Source organism: Diaphorina citri, unplaced genomic scaffold (genome assembly GCF_000475195.1).
Source record: "Diaphorina citri unplaced genomic scaffold, Diaci psyllid genome assembly version 1.1 scaffold951, whole genome shotgun sequence".
In the NCBI taxonomy this organism is placed as follows: domain Eukaryota; kingdom Metazoa; phylum Arthropoda; class Insecta; order Hemiptera; family Psyllidae; genus Diaphorina; species Diaphorina citri.
In genome coordinates this window covers 78,077-98,035 of record NW_007378382.1, presented here as the reverse complement: position 1 = coordinate 98,035, position 19,959 = coordinate 78,077, and the positions used below count along the sequence as shown (strand labels likewise).

Genomic DNA, 19,959 nt, shown 5'->3' with positions numbered 1-19,959 from the left:
AAGGCGGTAAAGAAACAAAGAATGATTAGTATAGGGAGATATTAAAGGAACTTTTGTATTTCTGTTGTTTTAACCTAATGTATATCAGTGGTAATGTTTGGGATATGATGGCAACATATAACGGAGTCGGGAAGTTTTTATGATCTGTGTGGAGGATTTTATATGCAAAGGCTGAGCAGAGCAGACCTCGTAAAATATTCCCCTACATGAATGTAAATATCCTATGACATAAACTAATAGCTTATACAGCTTATACTTATAGTATGTATAGTGTTCGAGTTAGGCGAAATAAGTAATGAGTCTCATATAAACCCAACTCAACGCTTATCAACTGTCTGTTTGAAAAATACCAATATCAATAACCATAAGAAATGCTATAGAGTATAGGTAATTTAGTTTTTCAACAAAAACTCATTTAATTTGTATGTAGAACTATTTTTCATTATTAATTTTTTACATTTCCATGTATTGTCTACAGTGTTTTACACAATGATTGATACGTTAGGTTCCTACGTCAGGATAATGAAATTCTGTAGAGGATAATAATTAATGGTCAATTAGTAATGTTACATGACTCAGCAGTATTATCTGCTTTTTGGTATTTTCATCCTGATCTACATGCAAATCTCTGTACTAAATCAAGAACAGGAAACTATTTGTTTGAAAAGTTGATACCTTTATATTTTGAGTAGTATCAAAAAGCTTTTAGCAGAAAGTTTTAGTACGTACGTATCTCGTATCTAAATGTTAATGAATTATGATCTGCCTTCAAGTTTGGCCTTCAGAGATGCTGGCATTTCTGGTGGAGGAGGTCGAGGGATACCGAAAGCAACTTTTACAAAGTCATAGATGAACCATTGCAAGGCGGTCAATGTACCAATCATAATGATTCTGGGACCCAATCCCTTCCATAATCCTCCAAAACCGATTTTCTTGACAATATCTCCCACAGTGGCGCCCTTCTCTTGGTTTAGTTTGGAGACCAGGGTATCTGCAGGATGAGATACAATAGCACAGAATACGCCAGCAATGTAACCAGCAGCAAACGTCACAATCAGCTGTTCTCCCTTGGAACATTGATCTCTTGGTTTAGGAACAATATGGGCATACAGAAGCTCAACAGTTTTTTCAAAACAGGCAAACTTCATCATGGTGTAAGGGATCTGTCTGCCCCAGAGAGGCACCAAACTCTTGAAGAAAGCATTGACTCCTTCTTGGGCAAACATCTTGGGTGCAGCCTCTCGTAACGTAGTGGCAAAACCAGCCGTCGTTTGAACTTTGACCTTGATGGCTTCAAATGGACTGAGGGCAATATCAGCGAAAAATTCAGCAGAAGCAGATGCTGCAAGGTATAATCCTGTTCTGTACAGATAGGCAGCTTCCTCACCAAGAATGTCACTATAGATGACTTTGAAGAATTCATACAGACCAAACTTTCCTAAGCCTTGAGCTGAATAGCCGAAGAATGTGGGCGCCCAGCCACGTACCAAACCTCTGGTACCATCCTCAGCCATGGTGACCTTGAATCCATGGATCAAGTTCTTGTATTTGGCGCCATCTACTTGTAGACGACATTTGACCAAATCCAGAGGGGTGATCAACGTATGCGTAGAACCACACGAGATAATACCTCCCATACCACAGAGGAGGAAATACTTTAACGAACCAAAGGCACAACTGTCACCAGGCAGAATAACATTGGAAACACCAGCGCACTTTGCTTGGGAGAACGGATTCTTGAACGCATTTTGTTTCGCGATCTCGTAAAACGACGGCATTTTCGCACTTAAACACTAAATTGCAAACCAATATTCGATTATTAAAATAACGAAAAAATTAAACTACCTTTTTCCTACGATGACCTGACGCGGCAAGGTCGAGAAAAAAATGAATTGGGCTACAAAGATGTTTGCCAAGAATATTCTTATGAAGCGCACAAGCGCTATAGTTTGAATGTCAACATTACACACACGAGATAGAGTATGGGGAGGCTGAGAATTGGGAATGAGCTACTTTGGAATTTTATGAACATGAAGTTGAAAATTTCATATCCATTTTGATTTATTTATCATCTATGTTAAAAAATTATACACAAGCACACTATGACTCTATTCTTTACTGTCACAGTATCTAACATTATTACACGAGGCTGAGAATTGGGAATGGGCTACTTTGGAATTTTATGAACATGAAGTTGAAAATTTCATATCCATTTTGATTTATTTATCATCTAGGTATGTTAAAAAATTATACACAAGCACACTATGACTCTATTCTTTATTGTCACAGTATCTAACATTATTACATAGACAATACCTACATACAGTTTACAGGTAGTCACTGTAAATACTTAAACATAATTATCTCTCAAGATGTTACATCTGGGAGCTAGTGTGCCGCTCCTAACACATGTATAGGAATAGAATAAAGAGAAGTTCTAAATTTAACCCATGGTGATCGACCTGGAATATTTATTTTTTTAATTCAGAATATACAAAGTGTCCCTTGTAAAGAAGAAAAACTGTTTTGTTCTTAATGTTCAATGCCTTGGTCAATGTTCTTTTTTTTTCGGAGTTTTTCGTCAGCCTCTCAATCCCTAGGGAGATTGCTTTGGGCTGACATTTTGTTTTAGCTACAAAAATTTTACCAGTCAATGTCCTTCGCACTAAACATTTGCTATTTAGCAAGGGAAATTTCTGGCTGGTATCCTCCCTGGTTTAACGTTCCCCAGCCAGGCTTGTCTACCTGATGCCATTCTGTCTCATTAGTTTTTTTTTTTCAATATGAAGAATTCGAGATTCAGTAAATCCAAGAAAATGTCTATGAATGTACCTATTCTATAATCAGCAAATCCAAGAAAATATCTATCTAGGCGCACGGCAGTGCGCCAGGCTAAGTTCCTTTAGGAGTCACAGGTCCGACACTTTCAATAGGTATCCATAGAAAGAGGCAGGGAGAGAGAGGAATGCCTTGAAAATTTTCGGTACATTATAATTACCTATGAATTTTCGAGATAGCGAGGAGCTATTGGAATCCTCGGAAGCAATCTAACTTCTAGTTAAGACTAAAAGTTCCGTGATCACAGGGGCGGGGTCAGAATTAATGAAACTATTGGTACGAACGCAATTCTCATAATTATCTTCTAATGACAGGAGATAAATTCATTCTGACAGTAGGTTAATTATATCTCATTAATATTAGGTATTTATATCGTATAGTCACACGCGACTTTCACATCACTGTAAGTTGAATGTTATAGTGTTTGTGTCTCCTGTGGGGATGGAGCAATATTTGTCAGAATTAATGAAACTATTGGTACGAACGCAATTCTCATAATTATCTTCTAATGACAGGAGATAAATTCATTCTGACAGTAGGTTATATCTCATTAATAGGTATTTATATCGTATAGTCACACGCGGCTTTCACATCACTGTAAGTTGAATGTATAGTGTTTGTGTCTCCTGTGGGGATGGAGCAATATTTTGTCTTGTCTTGGAAGTGGCTTGATGTTCTTAATAAATGATTTAACTGATGGCTGGACAAGCCTTATGTTTGTATAAGTATACCTAGTTATACCTACCTATGTATAATGGAGGAGTTGCAATTGGGAAAATATTGTTAATAAAAGGTCGATTCCTACGTAAAATGTTGTGAAAAATCCGAACTGAGGTCAAAACTCCGAAAAAGTAACTTTAAAAGGTCGAAAATTCAATTTTTAATTGCTGTTCTAATAAAAAAGTTCAAATAGTTGTGACGTCAGATTTCACGTCAAAATGCGCAGAAACGCTTGCGCAGTATTGCGCACAAACAAACGAAGGGGGAGTCATGGTTAAATTCAATTTTTATTTTCCGTTCTAATGAAAGAGTTCAAAGATGTGTGACGTCAGACTTTACGCAGTTGTTTTTTCGTCCGCTAGATAGCGCCAGTATGCAAGTACGCTTGCGGAGGAGCGGAAGGAAATGCGCAGAAACGTATGCGCACAAATACATTAATGTGCCTAGCTAGCTTGGTTGGTAGAGCGTCTGCCTTGTAAGCGCTAGGCCGCGGGTTCGATCGTCTGTGCTCCTTGTATCTTCGTTGTTTTTTTTCGTAGACTGTTTTTGATGCATTTTTTGAATTCTACGCATAAAAATACGTGGGTATTGATATATAACTCAAAATGTCAAATTTTGGACTTACTGCCCTCTTTTTTAGCAGGGCAGTGTACAGACGAGGTCGGCGTTCTTCGTCTGCCTCTCAATTGGTCCTAACTGAGGTGATTGCTTTGGGCTGACATTTGGTTTGGGCTAAAAAAAATACGGATTCCCTTCGCACTCAACCTTTGCTATATCTTTAGCAAGGGGGATTCAGGTTGATACACTCCCTGTTTAACGTCCCCCAGCCAAACGAGTAGGTAGATAATATGTCTATAGGTGAGAAATGTTTTCGTAATCAATCGTATTATTTCGGGTTCTTACGGATTCTTACCTCGTGTGTGTTCGTGTGTCTTCGTGACCAGGTCCTCCATTTCTTGAACTTTCTGCGGGATGTAGTCGGAAAACTGGAGATTCTGGGTGACTTCCAGCTGATTTTCCACGGCCAGATCCTAAAGAGAGAGAACATAAGGATTTTTCAAAGGAATTTTTAACTGTGTGAAGCATACTGAAATGCTTTTCACAAATATCGTTCTCCAATTATTACACCTAGATAGATTTCATGACTTGACTTGGACTCGAACCACCAACCTCCAGATCCAAAGTCCAACGCGTTAACCACTGCACCGAGGTTGTTTCCTAAATAGGCCCGTCTCCCCCTTGAGCTCAATTATTCTCCTTTACTGTAAGCCAAGCTCCGAAAATTTGGAACATCCCCCCCTCTTGTACATCACTTTTGGACTCGGTCCCACCCCTCTACAAAATCCTGGACACGGCCCAGCTTTCTGGTACTCATGTGCTATCCAGGAGAGTGCTGTGGGAAGAATACCTATATCTGGGGCAAACTACGGATTGGGCATGTTCTGACACAGAGCACACGAGTCCAACGTAGCACATAATTCTTCAAAAGTTTTCGTACCTGGGGGCATTTTTTTTAAGTTTAAACACTTAAAGCTCCCCTCACCTTGATGGCCTCCTGTACTTGTCCGCACCAGGCCGGGTTTACGCCACTGATGATGCCGAACTTGTACCACTTGAACTCTTTGAGTAGCGCCACCACTGATTTGGACACCTTTGTGCTAGGCGGTAGAGTGCGGGCGAACGTGTAGAACACCTTCTTGTTCGAGACCCGCTTGTCGGCACATTTCTAGAAAACAAATTAATAAAAAAAAAAAAGAAAATAAAGAGAGAAAGGAATTAAGAGAAAGGGAAGAAAGAAAGGAAGAAGGAGACGAAGAAGGAAGGAAAGCAAGAAGGAAACGAAGAAGGAAAGGAAGAAAGAAAGGAAAGGAAGAAGGAAATTGGGGGTGTAGATGATTCTTCTCCTCTTATTTCTTTATTTTCTTCAATAAAGGAGTTGCAATTGGGAAAATATTATTAATAAAAGGTCGATTCCTACGTAAAAAGTTGTCAAAAATCCAAATTTGAGGTCAAAACTCGGAAAAAGTAACTTTAAAAGGTCGAATATTTAATTATTTTTTATTAACATTTATTATAGTGTGCAAACATAATTATAAAATGTTATATTTAATTATTAATTGTCGTTCTAATGAAAAAGTTCAAAGAGGTGTGACGTCAGATTTCACGTCAAAATGCGCAGAAACGCTTGCGCACAAACAAACGAAGCGGGGGTCATGAATTCTGACGTCATCGCCTACGGGAGCGTATGCCGTGACGTCAAAGTTTACGATTTACCGGTATTTTTTAAATCGATTTATCTCGGTATCTAGAAGTCGTAGAAGAAAAAGAAAAATTCCGTTGGTCCTCATTTTTCCTGGTCTATGACTTTGAAACATCACACAAGTAAGCGCAACTGATCTATAGTTCAAGGAGAAGAAGAGGAAGAAGAAAAAGATCAACCTCGTTTCTTAACTTGACATCGTCAAACTGTCAAACTTCCTTGTTTCTCTCCCCTCCCCACACTTTTTCGCTGTCTTGTTAGCTTTCTTTTAGGGAGAGAAAATAATGTTAATAATAATAAATTGACTTTTATTTGTTCAGTATGAAGGTTTCATGATCTTGCATATTGGAGGCTTCGTTTTCAGCAACAAAATAACAAATGGTTTAAATTTAAAATGAAAATGATGGATTTCGTTGGAAAAATAGAAGAAAATATTAAAAACGAGGAAAATGTCATGAAATCAAGTAGAATTGAGAAGCCCTGCTGCTAGGCTTCAGAAATAATGGAAAAGTAAACATAGCATAATCCATAAAATAAACTGGTAGATAGTTAGGTATATATCCGTCTTTTCTCAATAGTCAATAGGTACCTACATTTCTGTCAAACAGTTTTAATTAGTCTGTTCTTCTTGGAAGAAGTCTTAAGAAAACGGAGAAAAATGTCATTTTGTATGAACGCCTGGTATTTTCTATTATGTATGCAATGTGCAAGACAACAGAAATTTTGATTGCTAGAAAAGTTTAAAGTTGGTTTCTTGGTTAAACTTTTGGATTAATCTGATGTCGTGGGTCAAAATCTAAGTTTAACCTCGGTTTAATTTTAACTCTCGTATTAAGCAATCAGATTGCTTACTCCAAAATTCAAAATTAAACCGAGTTCAAACTCATTTTGGGGGCCCGGCCATCATTCATAATTTCATAGGTAGGTACCTAAGTGCAAAACTCCCTCCATTAACAAACTGACAGCAATACAGCATTTGACAGGAATGTAGAAAGGATCCTTTCAAGCAATGCATTAGATTCCTTTGCATTTACACTTTCAAGGTCAGCTATCTAATATAATTATAAAAATGAATATTTGTTTGTGTGTTTGTTTGTTTGAACTTTATGCCTGGCCAAACCGCTCATCCGATTACTATGAAACTTTGTCAACTTATTGCTTGCACTCCCGTGAAGGTTATAGGCTTTTTTTCGGTTCGTTTTTGTTAAGTTACGCCGAGAAAGACCACTAAATCGATGAGTGACATAAACGGCCATGCCTTAAGGATTTCGGCTAGTATTGAATACACAAGACTTAGAGAAGAAGAATTTATTATATAAAATACTGAAAGTTCTAACAAAGAGGGACTTTTCAGTCCTACGCTTGACAGACTGAATAAAGTTGCTCTTTTAATTCGAAAAGAAGAAGAAGAAGAAAAAGCAGAAGAAGAGAAGAAGGAGAGAAGAAGGAGAAGAAGAAGAAGAAGGAGAGAAGAAGGAGAAGAAGAAGAAGGAGAGAAGAAGGAGAAGAAGAAGAAGAAGAACAAGAAAAATCTCTATTGACACCAATGACAGATCCATTCAAGCAATGCATTAGAGCCTTTTGTACAAACATATTAATAATAAATAACTATTTAATACATTTCAAGGTCAACCATGTATAGTCAATACACAAGACTTTATTGAAAGTGCTAACAAAGAAATCTACTCAGGAAGGAGGACTACCTCATTCTAAAAATAAATTTCAAATTCTAGACAGAGATAATAGGAAAAATCAGAAAAAAAATGTCGATTCCCACCTCCAGTATAAATGTTGCCCTGTCTATCAATGAAAGAAATGTTTGTACAATGAAAAAATTAAATAGAAAGTAAAAAAAAAGAAGGCAGTGGTGTGGGTGAGCTTTGTCAAATGGGGAGCTATAAACTCATATACAGTGCCGATCCGCTGATGATCTTAGAATCCAGTTGAATCATCACTTTTTTTAATTAAGAATCATAAGAATATAATAATAATATTAAATAAGAATCAAAAAATAATAAACAATATCAATAATAATATTAATAAAATAATAAAATAATAATATATAATAATAATAATAATAATAATAATAATAATAATAATAATAATAATATTAATAATATCATATATTAATAATAATATTTAAATAATAATATTTTAATAAGAATCATCACTTTAATCACTTGCTATTTTCGGTAAGTGGTAAGTAGTGGTAAGTGCAATAGTCCTGTGCAAATGTGGACGCGACACAAAAGGGATCAAGAAGAGACAGAGAGAGAGAGAGAAAGAGAGAGAGAGAGAGAGAGAGAGAGAGAGAGAGAGGGGGGGGGGAAGAGGTGAAAAGAAAACCGCAGAGAGAAAGGGAACCGGTGCTACCCCTAGGTTTCAAAGAGAACCACGTCACTGAAAAGAGGGATTTTTTATTATGAGGGACAAAGGGAGGGATTTTTTTTATTTATTTTTAATAAAAGGGCGAAAGGGACAAAGGGATAAAAAAAAAAAATAAATTGCAATTTTTATTGTGTTTGCATCTTTTGTTTACCGAAGCCATGCAAAGACATATTTCCCACCCCTTCGTCAAATTTCTTTGTATCCCTCTTTCTTTCCCTGTTCTCTTTAATTTCTCCCTCTTTCCTTTTTTTTCTAAGGAGGTCCACACGCTCTTCGTCAAATTTCTTTGTATCCCTCTTTCTTTCCCTGTTCTCTTTAATTTCTCCCTCTTTAGTTACTCTTCTTCTTTCCCTTTTCCTCCTCCTCCTCCTCCTTTTTCCTTGCTCTTCATCTACTTCTTCTTCTCTTAAGGAACGTCCACACTACATGGTCAAGCGAAGTCGACTTTGAAACATCTTTTGTGTTTAGGTTGGTACCTATTTATTTATATCTATTTATTTATTATTAAGTACCTATAAACGTATTAGGTAGGTACCTATAAATGTTTCTATAAAGTATAAACCTAGATATCTATAAATGTATCTATAAAGTATAAACCTAGGTACCTACAAGACTTGTGCAATAAAATTTGTATTTTATGTTCCTCTGTAAAAAGAGGTTCACAAAAAAGCTGGTAGGTACCTATTTCCATTCCCTATAAAAGAACAATCAATGAATTAAATAGCTCCAGTTAACGGTCAGTCCAATGGTAACATGTTTGATTGACATGCAGAAAGTCCCGGGTTCGATTCCCACCGACAACAAAAAAAAACGCACTCTCACTTCGATGTCAAGCTTGGTTAGCTTGGTTGGTAGCGCGTCTGCCTTGTAAGCGCTAGGCCGCGGGTTCGATTCCCGCCCAGGACGGATTTTATCCTGATGGAATAATGTTCGTTCTCGGAACGGCTGGCTTTCTCCTGTCCTGCCTTCCTTCTCTCTTCGATTTCGGGACGATAAGACCATAGCAGTTACAGTTCCCTCTATCAAACCTCTTAAAAAAAAAAAAACTTCGATGTCAAATATGTCAACAGGTTGACAGGGCTTGCATGGGTAACCTACTAACCTTTAAGGGTCTCAGGTGTACTTAATCCTTCAGGTACATATACAATACCTACCTACATACCTGCTAGGTACCTTGTTTTTTTTTTTTTGCTTTTTTGCTAGAAAGCTATCGAGAGAGAGAGAGAGAGAGAGAGAAGATCGGAAGGGCGGGTCAGCAGGAATGCCGAGATACTCTGCTAGGTACCTTGTGTTTTTTTTTTTTTGGCTTTTTGCTAGAAAGCTATCGGAGAGACGAGAGAGAGAGGAGAGAGAGAGAGAGAGAGAGAGAGAGAGAGAGAGAGAGAGACGGGGAGAGAGGGAATAGAGGGAGGGAGAGAGAGAGGGAGAGAGAGAGGAGAGAAAAGAAGAGAGAGAGAGAGAGAGGAGAGGGGCTGACAGGATATGTAAGCTACAAGACCAAAGAGAGAGAAGATAGAGACGATGTAAGTAGTAAAGAATATAAAAGTTAAAAATCCATACTCTTATATTATATTACTGGAGATTGATTAAAATCAGCGTGTGAGAAAAAAAAAATTTTAGGAAAAGTGTTGGAAAAATCTATCATATTATTATATCATATATTATTATTTTATTATTATATTACGATTATTAAGAAATTTCATCTATATGATGAGTTACATAAATATCCTATTAGGTATTATTATGATTATTATTATTATTATTATTATTATTATGTATGATTATTATTATTATATTATTATTATTATTATTATTTATTATTATATTAGTTATTATTATTATTAGTTATTATTATACTCACATCATGCGATTAGTTATTATTATTATTATTATTGTCTATTATTATCATTATTAGAGAGTTCTATAAGTTAAGACAATAAGAGAAACTTCCAAATAGGGGAATGGATTTTAATCGATGATTGAGGTTTCAAAATAAAGTTTGTAGTAGGTAGCGTACGATCTATTATTAAGAAAGATCCATTCACTCATTCACATTCACACACTGATCACTCTATCTCGAGAACCACAACACCTGATAGCTGAAATTTGGTAGCGCATATTCCTTTTATGGTCTAGTGTGCATAAGAAAGGATTTTGCGAAATTTCTTAACCGATCCTGAGATATGATCAATAGATCAATAATTCGAGGTTCTACAGTACTTTTTTTTCAATTCAAGCAAGTTTTTATTTGTAACTAGTTAGATCATAAATTCGAGGTTCTCACGTATGTTTTTTTTCAATTCAAGCAAGGTTTTATTTGTAATTTGCAAATTTATTCTCTACCAAATACATAAATAATTATAAGACCTTGTTCAAGACTGCGGGAGTAAAGGGACTTTTCAGTCTCATTTCGGCAGTATAAAACAGGGTACAATTCTATTCTATTCTACTTACATAGGATATCATTGGCAGATTCAAGCGGCTGCTACCAGGGCTTCTGAACGGCAGGTGTCATCAGGTCCTATGAATGCTATGATGCCATTATCTCGCATTTCAGTCATCTTACGAATTGCTAGGGGCGATAGGAAGGAATCCTGGTCCTTACCTGGAAAAATAAATAAATAAATAAAATAATAATAATAATAATAATAATGATAAATAAATAAATAAAAAGAAAAAAAAAGTGGGGAAAGTCAAAATGGAGTGTGCCTGAAGGCATAATATTGATTTTTCCCAATTCAAAGAAGGGAGAAGAAGAAGAGAAAAAAGGAGGGAGAAGAAGAAGAAGGAAGAAGAAGAAGGAAGAAGAATACTAGGTACCTAGTTACCTACCTACTCGGATTTCATGTGCTTTTCTGAAAAAGAAAAAAAAAAAAAATCTGCCCCTCCCCCTCTAGGTGTTTGGGCCCGGATGAGACCCCTTGTATAACTCCCCTGACTGTTGTAATATTGTAATGTGTAGGTGCAGAAAATAATACTGTGAAGGTGTGGGTGATACCTGATAGAACAGAAGAGAAGAGAAGAAAAGAAAAGAAGAGCAGAAAAGGACTAGAGAAGAGATTAGAGGTGAGAGAAGACAGGTAAGAAGAGAGGGAGAAGAATTAGAAGAAGAAGAAGAAGAAGAAGAAGAAGAAGAATAGGGGGTACCTAACCGGTTTTAGACCTACCTTGTTCTGTTGTGCCAATATCAGCGGCCATATAGGTCAAATTCCTACCCGGTAGTAAGGTAGGATCGGCATTGACCGCAGTTACGGCTAACGGCAGAGCACCCAGCGCCACCTGTGGGAGAAAAAAGGAAATTCGTAGATTGATTTAGAAACGGCTTTTGATCGCGATGGCAGATTAGTATTAGAAAAAATACACAATTTTATTAATTTCTCTTGGTGCTCAATGGCCGATTTCGGCTCTTGAACTTTTTCATAAATCCAGTCCGCGGACTGAGCTATTTACAAATTGCTCAATTGCCAAATTTCGGGGATTAAGCAGTTTGCGTTTTTCACTCCGCGGAGTGAGCTATTTTTTTCCCTCATTGAGCCAATTCGGGGATTGAGCCCGACAGATACACAAGAAAATGGCCATAAATTTAATAATAGCATTTCTACACTTACCTGCGAGGTGCCGTAAGCTCCCAGAAACCCAATCTTGATGGACTCATTGAAACTGTGTCCGTCGGTATCTGGAGTCAGATAGGAGTAGAGGAACGAAAGGTCACGCTCTGAAACACCAAGGGTTTGAACCCCGAAGGTGACAAGAAATGTGACACAGAATGAAGTGAGAGACAAATCACAAGAAGTGATAAGAGGATGGGGCGATGCATAAATAGGCTTGCCAAACGTCCCGAATTGGGCGGGACAGTCCCGAATTTCAGGGGGTGTCCCGGCGTCCCGTTCAGTTTTTCATTTTGGGGCGTTTTGTCCCGAATTTCCGTTTTTGTCCCAGAAAAAATTCGGGACGCGTTTTTTAACTTTAAAATGAGGTACCTACCTCTATAAATCAGAATTTGTTCTTAACTTGTCTTGTTTAAATTTGTCATGCTTTCATCAGTTTGCTCTTCCACTTTGCTAAACCTTTAAACGCAAAAATGAGCTGGTCCCTTGGATTCTCGTTTATCCAGGTTCGACTGTATTTTGTATCTGTTTTTAATAATAGGTATGTTACCTATCACCTAATCTACCTATGTACATATCGTACCTATGTGATTTCGCGATTATGTTCGCGGATTTCGCGATAATGTTCGCGGATTTGGCGATTATGTTCGCGGACTTGCCGATTATGTTCGCGGATTTGGCGATTATGTTCCGCGGATTCGCGCGATTTGGTTCGCGGATTTGGCGATTATGTTCGCGGAACCTTTGGGCGATTATGTTCGCGGATTTCCGCGATTATCGTTCGCGGATTTGGCGATTTTGTTCGCGGATTTTCGCGATTTTGTTCGCGGATTTTGGCGATTTTGTTCGGCGGATTTCCGCGATTATTTATGTTCCGTTCGCGGATTTCGTGATTATGTTCGCGCAATGTGGCGATTATATTCGAATTTCTCAGATGTTTGTTCGCGGATTTAGACAGGATGTATGCTCGCGGAAAATTCGCGATTATGATTCGCGGATTTCGCGATTATTGTTCGCGGATTTTGGAGATTGTTCGCGGATTTCGCGATTATGTTCGCGGATTTGGCGATTATGTTCGCGGATTTCGCGAATTAACTCGCGGATTTTGCGATTATGAGGCGCGGAGTTACGCGATTTGGTTCGCGGAGGTGCGATTATGTCTCGCGGATTTGGCGATTATGTTCGCGGATTTCGCGATTATGTTGCGGATTTCGCGATTATGTGCGCGGAATTTCGCGATTATGTTAGAGGAATTCGCGATTATGTTCGCGGATTTCGCAGAATATGTTCGCGGATTTCGCGATTATGACTTCGTATCGGAGTCTTCGCGATTATGGTTCAACGAGATTTCGCGATAAATACGTTCTAGCGGATTTCGCGATTTTGTTCGCGGATTTGGCAATTATGTTCGCGGATTTCGGCGATTATGTTCGCGGATTTCGCGATTATGTTCGCGGATTTCGACGATTATGTTCTGCGAAATCCGCGGCGACTCTCTACATACCTAGCTGTGAAAAAAAGGCCACAACCATTCCACGCTCAATTCGTCTGAAAGGTCTAGGTCTGTCAGACGCCTTGTGGTACGATCTTTGTCCATCAGACCGACCGTCAAGCTTTATTTTTCCGCCACATTGGCACCACGTTAATAATATTAATAATAATAATATACCTAGTGCTTATTTATACTGCTCGCATAGACTGAAAAGTCCCTTTACTCCAGCAGGTAGTGCTACTACTATTATTGTGGTCAATTCTCAAATTATATTGAGGATAAAATTCCATACCTCGGCTGGGATTGAACCCACGCCCTCCTGTTTACAAGTCGAGCGCCTTGACCACTACACCACCAAGGCAGGTTAAGACGGTCTCTCAGACCTAGGTCTGATGGTCTGGGCGTGAGTGGTTCGAAAACTGTCTTCTTACTCACCCTTTTTCGAGACACATAGGAAGCATGGCGAGAGTCCCAGAAGAATCACGATCAGCACAATACACTGCATTCCTGCTCCTCTTTTTCTGCTCAAAAAATTCGACGAATCAATTTTTTTTTACACATTTTTAGAAGAAAAATAAATAAAAATAAATCAAAGATATTTTTTTTTTTTTTTTTGCTTTTTTGCTAGAAAGCTTTCGAGAGAGAGAGAGAGAGGGAGGGAGAGAGAGAGAGAGGGAGACAGGGAGGGAGACAGGGAGGGAGAGAGAGAGGGAGAGAAAGAGAGAGAGAGAGATAGGAAGGGGCTGACAGGATATGTAAGCTACAAGCCAAAGAGAAGATAGTGTTTTAATTAAAATTAAAATCCTATCTCTTATTATTTACTGGAGAGCCCGAGGTGTTCGTTCTCGGAACGGCTGGCTGTTCGTTCTCGGAACGGCTGGCTGTTCGTTCTCGGAACGGCTGGCTTTCTATCCTGTCCTCCTTCTCTCTTCAATTTCGAGATTATAAGACCTTCGTTGCTGAACTGTAACCTCCCCACCGCCCTCGATCAAATCTCTCTCTCTCTCTCTCTCTAAAAAAAAGTAAAAAAAAAACTGTGCCATTTCCTGGTAGAAATTTAAAAAATCTGCCTGTTTCCAATTAAACTTTTTTTACGTAGAAAAAGCCGAGAAAAGTTTAACTGTGTCTGATATTAAAAACGAACTTTTTTTTCGTAAAAAAGTCATTTCACAAACATAGGTACAATCTATCCTAACCTTTGTCAACATAATTGTTGAATTCGTAGGTAAGGTAGGTGTAATAATACACTTTTTCTAACGCAAGAGGTTTGATAGAGGGAGCTGTACCTCGCAATCTTATCGTCCCGAAATCGAAGAGAGAATGATGATAGGATAGGAGAAAAACCAGCCGTTTATCTGCTTAGGATAAAGTTCATTTCCTGGTAGAAATTTAAAAAAATCTGCCTGTTTCCAATTAAAAAAGAGATATTTTAAACTTTTTTACGTGGAAAAAGCCGAGAAAAAGTTTAACTGTGTCTGATATTAAAAACGAACTTTTTTTCACAAACATAGGTAGGTACCTACAATCTATCCTAACCTTTGTCAACATAATTGTTGAATTCGTAGGTAAGGTAGGTGTAATACCTAATACACTTTTCCTAACGCAAGAGGTTTGATAGAGGGAGCTCTGTACCTCGTAATCTTATCGTCCCGAAATCGAAGAGAGAATGATGATAGGATAGGAGAAAACCAGCCGTTTATCTGCTTACGATAAAGTTCACCTGGAGCCAGAATCGAACCCGTGACCTAACGCTTACAAGGCATACGTGCTATACTGTACGTTGCTATCCCTTCAAAGTTCGAAACCAAAGCTAGTTGATAGGAGGGAGAGAGAGAGGGGGGAGGGAGGGAGAGAGAGGGAGGGAGGGAGAGAGGGAGAGGGAGAGAGAGACCGAGAGAGGGAGGGAGAAAGAGAGAGATAGGAAGGGGCTGACAGGATATGTAAGCTACAAGCCAAAGAGAAGATAGCGTTTTAATTAAAATTAAAATCCTATCTCTTATTATTTACTGGAGATTGATTAAAATCAGCGTGTGAGAAAAAAAAAAGTTTAGAAAAATCTATCAATATTATTATTATCATCATTATTAGAGGTCTATAAGTTAAGATAGTTGATAGGTAGCTAAGAAATTTCTATTTTTATGAACGCCTGGTATTTATAACGTGTATGCAATGCGCCTATCAGTAAAGAAAACTTTGAATTCTCGAGTTCCCTCTGTGGCGCTGTCCTACTGACGGTGGACTAATGAAGTTAAGAAACTTAAAGCTTGGTTAGTATCTGGATGGGTGACTCCTGGCGTTCCGGACCTAGGCTAGGTGGATGTGAGCAGGTGGTTAGCTTTGTCGCAATCATTTAAAACCGAAGTAGGTACCTATACACCTTTAATAATATTCAATTAAAACTTTATTATACAAATACCTATAGGCTGCAATATAGGTTGAAATGTGAAAAAACCTTACCTATACGATGATCAATTTATTATCAAAGAACAGAACACAAATTAAAATATGCTGGATTGCTTCTACCCACCTTTTTTACCAGCACAGGATTTTATAAATGATTTTATAAATTATAAATGATTTAGGTATAAATGAATTTATAAATGATTTTATAAATTTTATAAATAACTATGGATTCTATAAAATAATATTAAATAAACGAACTTTATGTTTATAAAGGTTTACTTCAATTATGTATTTATCTTATTTCAGTAAACTATAAGCCTAAAGTGCATTTTATAGGTACATACCTAAACTTTTTTTTTACCCATTAAAATGTAGGGATTGTCTTGGACTCGAACCACCAACCTCCAGATCCAAAGTCCAACGCGTTAACCACTGCACCACTGAGGTTGCTATATAAAATTGTATTATCAACAGGTTGACACTGAGAAAAATACTTACGAGTTCTTTAGAAAGCGTTTCGAATAGAATAGAATATAGGGTAGTTTATACTGCCGAAATGAGACTGAAAAGTCCCTTTACTCCCGCAGTCTAAACAGGGTCTTATGTATTTGGTACAGAATAAATTCAAAATTAAAAAAAAAAAAACATGGCTTAAATTAAATTTAAAAAAAAAAGTTTAGAAATCGTTAAGAGGGAGGAAAAAACACGTTTGGTGAAAGGATGAAGATAACGACTGGTGAGAAATGTCCTCGAGCGAGGAGGCGTGAAAATGGACGATCATGTCCGAAGATAGTGAATAATCATTCTTTTTTATTATGACGTTTATGAACGGATAAGGTTCGTTCTCGGAACGGCCGGCTTTCTCCTATCCTGTCTTGCTTTTCTTCGATTTGGGGACGATAAGATAAGTTACAGTCCCGAATTCGAAGACAGATGGAGGAAAGGATAGGAGAAAGCCAGCCGGTCCGAGAACGAACGCTATCCCATCAGGATAAAATCCGCCCCGGGCGGGAATCGAACCCGCGCCCTAGCGCTTACAAGGCAGACGCACTACCAACTAAGCTAACTAGGCTGGCTGACAGGTTCTTCTTGAACCTACGTCTGTGGCCGAGTGGTCAAGAGCATTGACTCTCAACCCGGAGGTTCTGGGTTCGAATGGAAAGGCGAGGGCGGAAATTTTCTAACCAGACTTTTCCGTTCTTGGATATACATGGATGTAAAGGAATGTGCCTTGAAGTACTGCGAAAGCGATACCGAGGTACATTTTTAGTCCGTCCTTCCTTTATTGTTTATTATTACGATAGTAATAAAAAAAGGTATAGTGGACGGACTATTGTATTCGCTTTGGTGTCTGTCAGTCGGTCGGTCTGTTGGTCTGTCTGTCCCCATAGAAGGACTTATCCAAACCTGGTCGACCTATATATCAAATTAAAGGTTTTTTTTTTTACCAGGAACACGAAAATGGTGGTGCAATTTTTTTTTAGTTCTTATTGAATGGAAGGAATATCCTGCGTAGGTGGTGTAGTGGTCAAGGCGCTCGCCTGGTAAACAGGAGGGCGTGGGTTCAATCCCAGCCGAGGTATGGAATTTTATGTAGTGGTCAAGGCGCTCGACTGGTAAACAGGAGGGCGTGGGTTCAATCCCAGCCGAGGTATGGAATTTTATCCTCAGTCTAATTTGAGAATTTGACCACAATAATAGTAGTAGCCTACTGCTGGAGTAAAGGGACTTTTCAGTCCTATGCGAGCAGTATAAATAAGCACTATTATTATTATTATTACCTAGGTACCTATAAGAATTTATTATTATAAAAGGGAGACACCAGGACAGCTGAAAATTTCCATCAAAGAAATTTAAGCTTCACTCTATTCTCGTTATGTAAACATTTCAAACCTGTGACATCTTCCCAACAGGGCGGTTTTTAGAAGGTCCCAGGGGGCGCCGAATTTCGAGCATCCCCACCCGGGTACATCACTGTTTGGACTCTCCTGTTGTGTAATCCATCCCTGATATGATATCAACTTGTATAAACATTGTAACATGATCCGTGCCTGGTAGTTTTTCTAACCTTGTGGTTCCTGATGAGCCTCCTCATTCATGTGAATAGAATACAGGAACGGGATCACCATTGTGTTGGCTGGTATTAAATAGCCACCTGGAGACAAGTTAGGTATTTTTTCGCCCCGGGCGGGAATCGAATCCGCGGCCTAGCGCTTACAAGGCAGACGCACTACCAACTAAGCTAAGTAGGCTGGCACAAATTAGGTAATAACACAACTCTACATATATATTATGTAGAAAATACGGTGAGAGCGAAGAAACTGCCTCACACTTTCTCATTGAGTGCACTGGGTTTTAAAAGATTAGAAATACTTACTTGGACACCCAGGCCAGGAGATTGGTAAAATACACTCAGAACCGACAAAACGCTGAACGTCATAAAAGAGACAGCAATTAATGTTTGAAGGAGAAAAGTGAAGAACAACGAGAATAGGGTGCAATAGTCCTAAAAATACTGGACTCCGAACATAGGAATTTCGTTAGAAAAGTCCCCCTTTCAATGTAATGTAATGCCTTTCGAATACATAGGACCATATAGTCCCTTTAACAAAGCAGTAGGCTACTGTTAGCAAGACCAACATACATAAGTGTATTTTCCTTTCAAGAGACTGACCACTGCTCCAATAAAAACTGAATGGAGCGGTGGTCAGTCTTCCAGTGGTCAGTGGTAAGTTTCCTGAAAGAAAAATACATACTTAGGCCAGCCGCTCACTATCAGGTAGACCTGACGACAGGTACACCTGATCAGGTGTACCTGATAGTAGGTGTGCTCAACAGGTATCAGGTAGTCCTTACAGGCGGGCCTTTTCAGCCGTACCTGTCAGGTCTACCTGATATAGTGAGTGGCTGGCCTTATACTTGTCTTACCTATGTTAGTAGGGACTCGGTTAGAGTGAGGTATACCCAGGGTGACAATGGTACGATAGCGATGGGTTTCATTGATACAGGCAGCTAGGTAACTCATAGAGGTGATGTCATCTAGGGTGACTATGGTTCCGGAAGACTTGGAGGTGATCTCAGCACGAAGAGTGTCCTGGAAATCGGTAAGGAAGGAATTTTTGACCTTTCAAGGTATTTTTTCGGAGTTTTGACCTCAGATTTGGATTTTTCACAACTTTTTACGTAGGAATCGGCCCTTCAATCACAATTTTTCCCCCAAATGCTACTGCTCCCTTGTGTTAAGCTTACTTAAATGCTTGTCACAAATATCGTTCAATTACTACAGCTAGATAAATTTTATGACTTTGACTCGAACTAGCAACCTCCAGATCCGAAGTCAACTGTACCACTAAGGTTGGAGTGTCCTGGAAATAATTAATACTTCGGTGGTACCATCGAACCTTCAGAAATCTACTCGGTGGAACTTTTACTAATGAGGTACCGCCAAACCTTCAGAGTCGCATTGGACCCCTTTTGGAAAAGTAATTATACCTGGACATCTTGTTCCATAGCCATAACCAGGAGGAACCATCTCATCAGTATGGTACTGGTATCCAAACTGGCACCAAACAGGTCTCCCAGGAGATGGTATAGCTGCTTGCTAGTATAGATTTCCGGGTTCGATTTGGCCTCTTGCAGGAAGGCACCTGGAAAAAGAGGCTATATCTTAACAATATCATGATGACTAGAGGTTGTACCTATTAAAAATCGGTAAAAATGAGAAACACATGATTCAACTTTCAACTAGAAATCTAAATATAATTCGATTTCCACCCACGCGAACTTTATTATAATATAAAGTACCGAAACAGAGAAAGTTCGTCCTCGGAACGGCTGGCTTTCTCCGATAAGATCTCCATTATTAGAGTCTCCTCTATCAAACCTCAAAAAAGCATTCAGAAGAAATATAGGAAAACACCTACATTGAGGACCATACGAATAACTGGATAGCATTGAGCAGAAAAGAACCATCCAGAAGGCAATTTCACTTATGAATGGCCGAAACAGAGAAAGTTCGTCCTCGGAACGGCTGGCTTTCTCCGATAAGATCTCCATTATTAGAGTCTCCTCTATCAAACCTCAAAAAGCATTCAGAAGAAATATAGGAAAACACCCACATTGAGGACCATAAGAATATCTGGATAGCATTAAGCAGAAAAGAACCATCCAGAAGGCAATTCCATCCAGAAGACAGTTCCACTTATGAATGGTTCTTTTCTGCTGCTGTCCCAGGGGCGAGAGTCCAAACA

General features: G+C 38.6%; 1 protein-coding gene across 1 annotated transcript; it reads right to left on the bottom strand.

Annotated features, from left to right (window-relative positions):
- Positions 1 to 470: 470 nt before the first annotated feature.
- LOC103513298 (phosphate carrier protein, mitochondrial-like) lies at positions 471 to 1,951 on the bottom strand. The gene has a single exon (XM_017445767.2). The coding sequence runs from the start codon at positions 1,776 to 1,778 to the stop codon at positions 756 to 758; it is 1,023 nt and encodes a 340-aa protein (XP_017301256.1). The 5' UTR covers positions 1,779 to 1,951; the 3' UTR covers positions 471 to 755.
- Between the last annotated feature and the right edge of the window lie 18,008 nt (positions 1,952 to 19,959).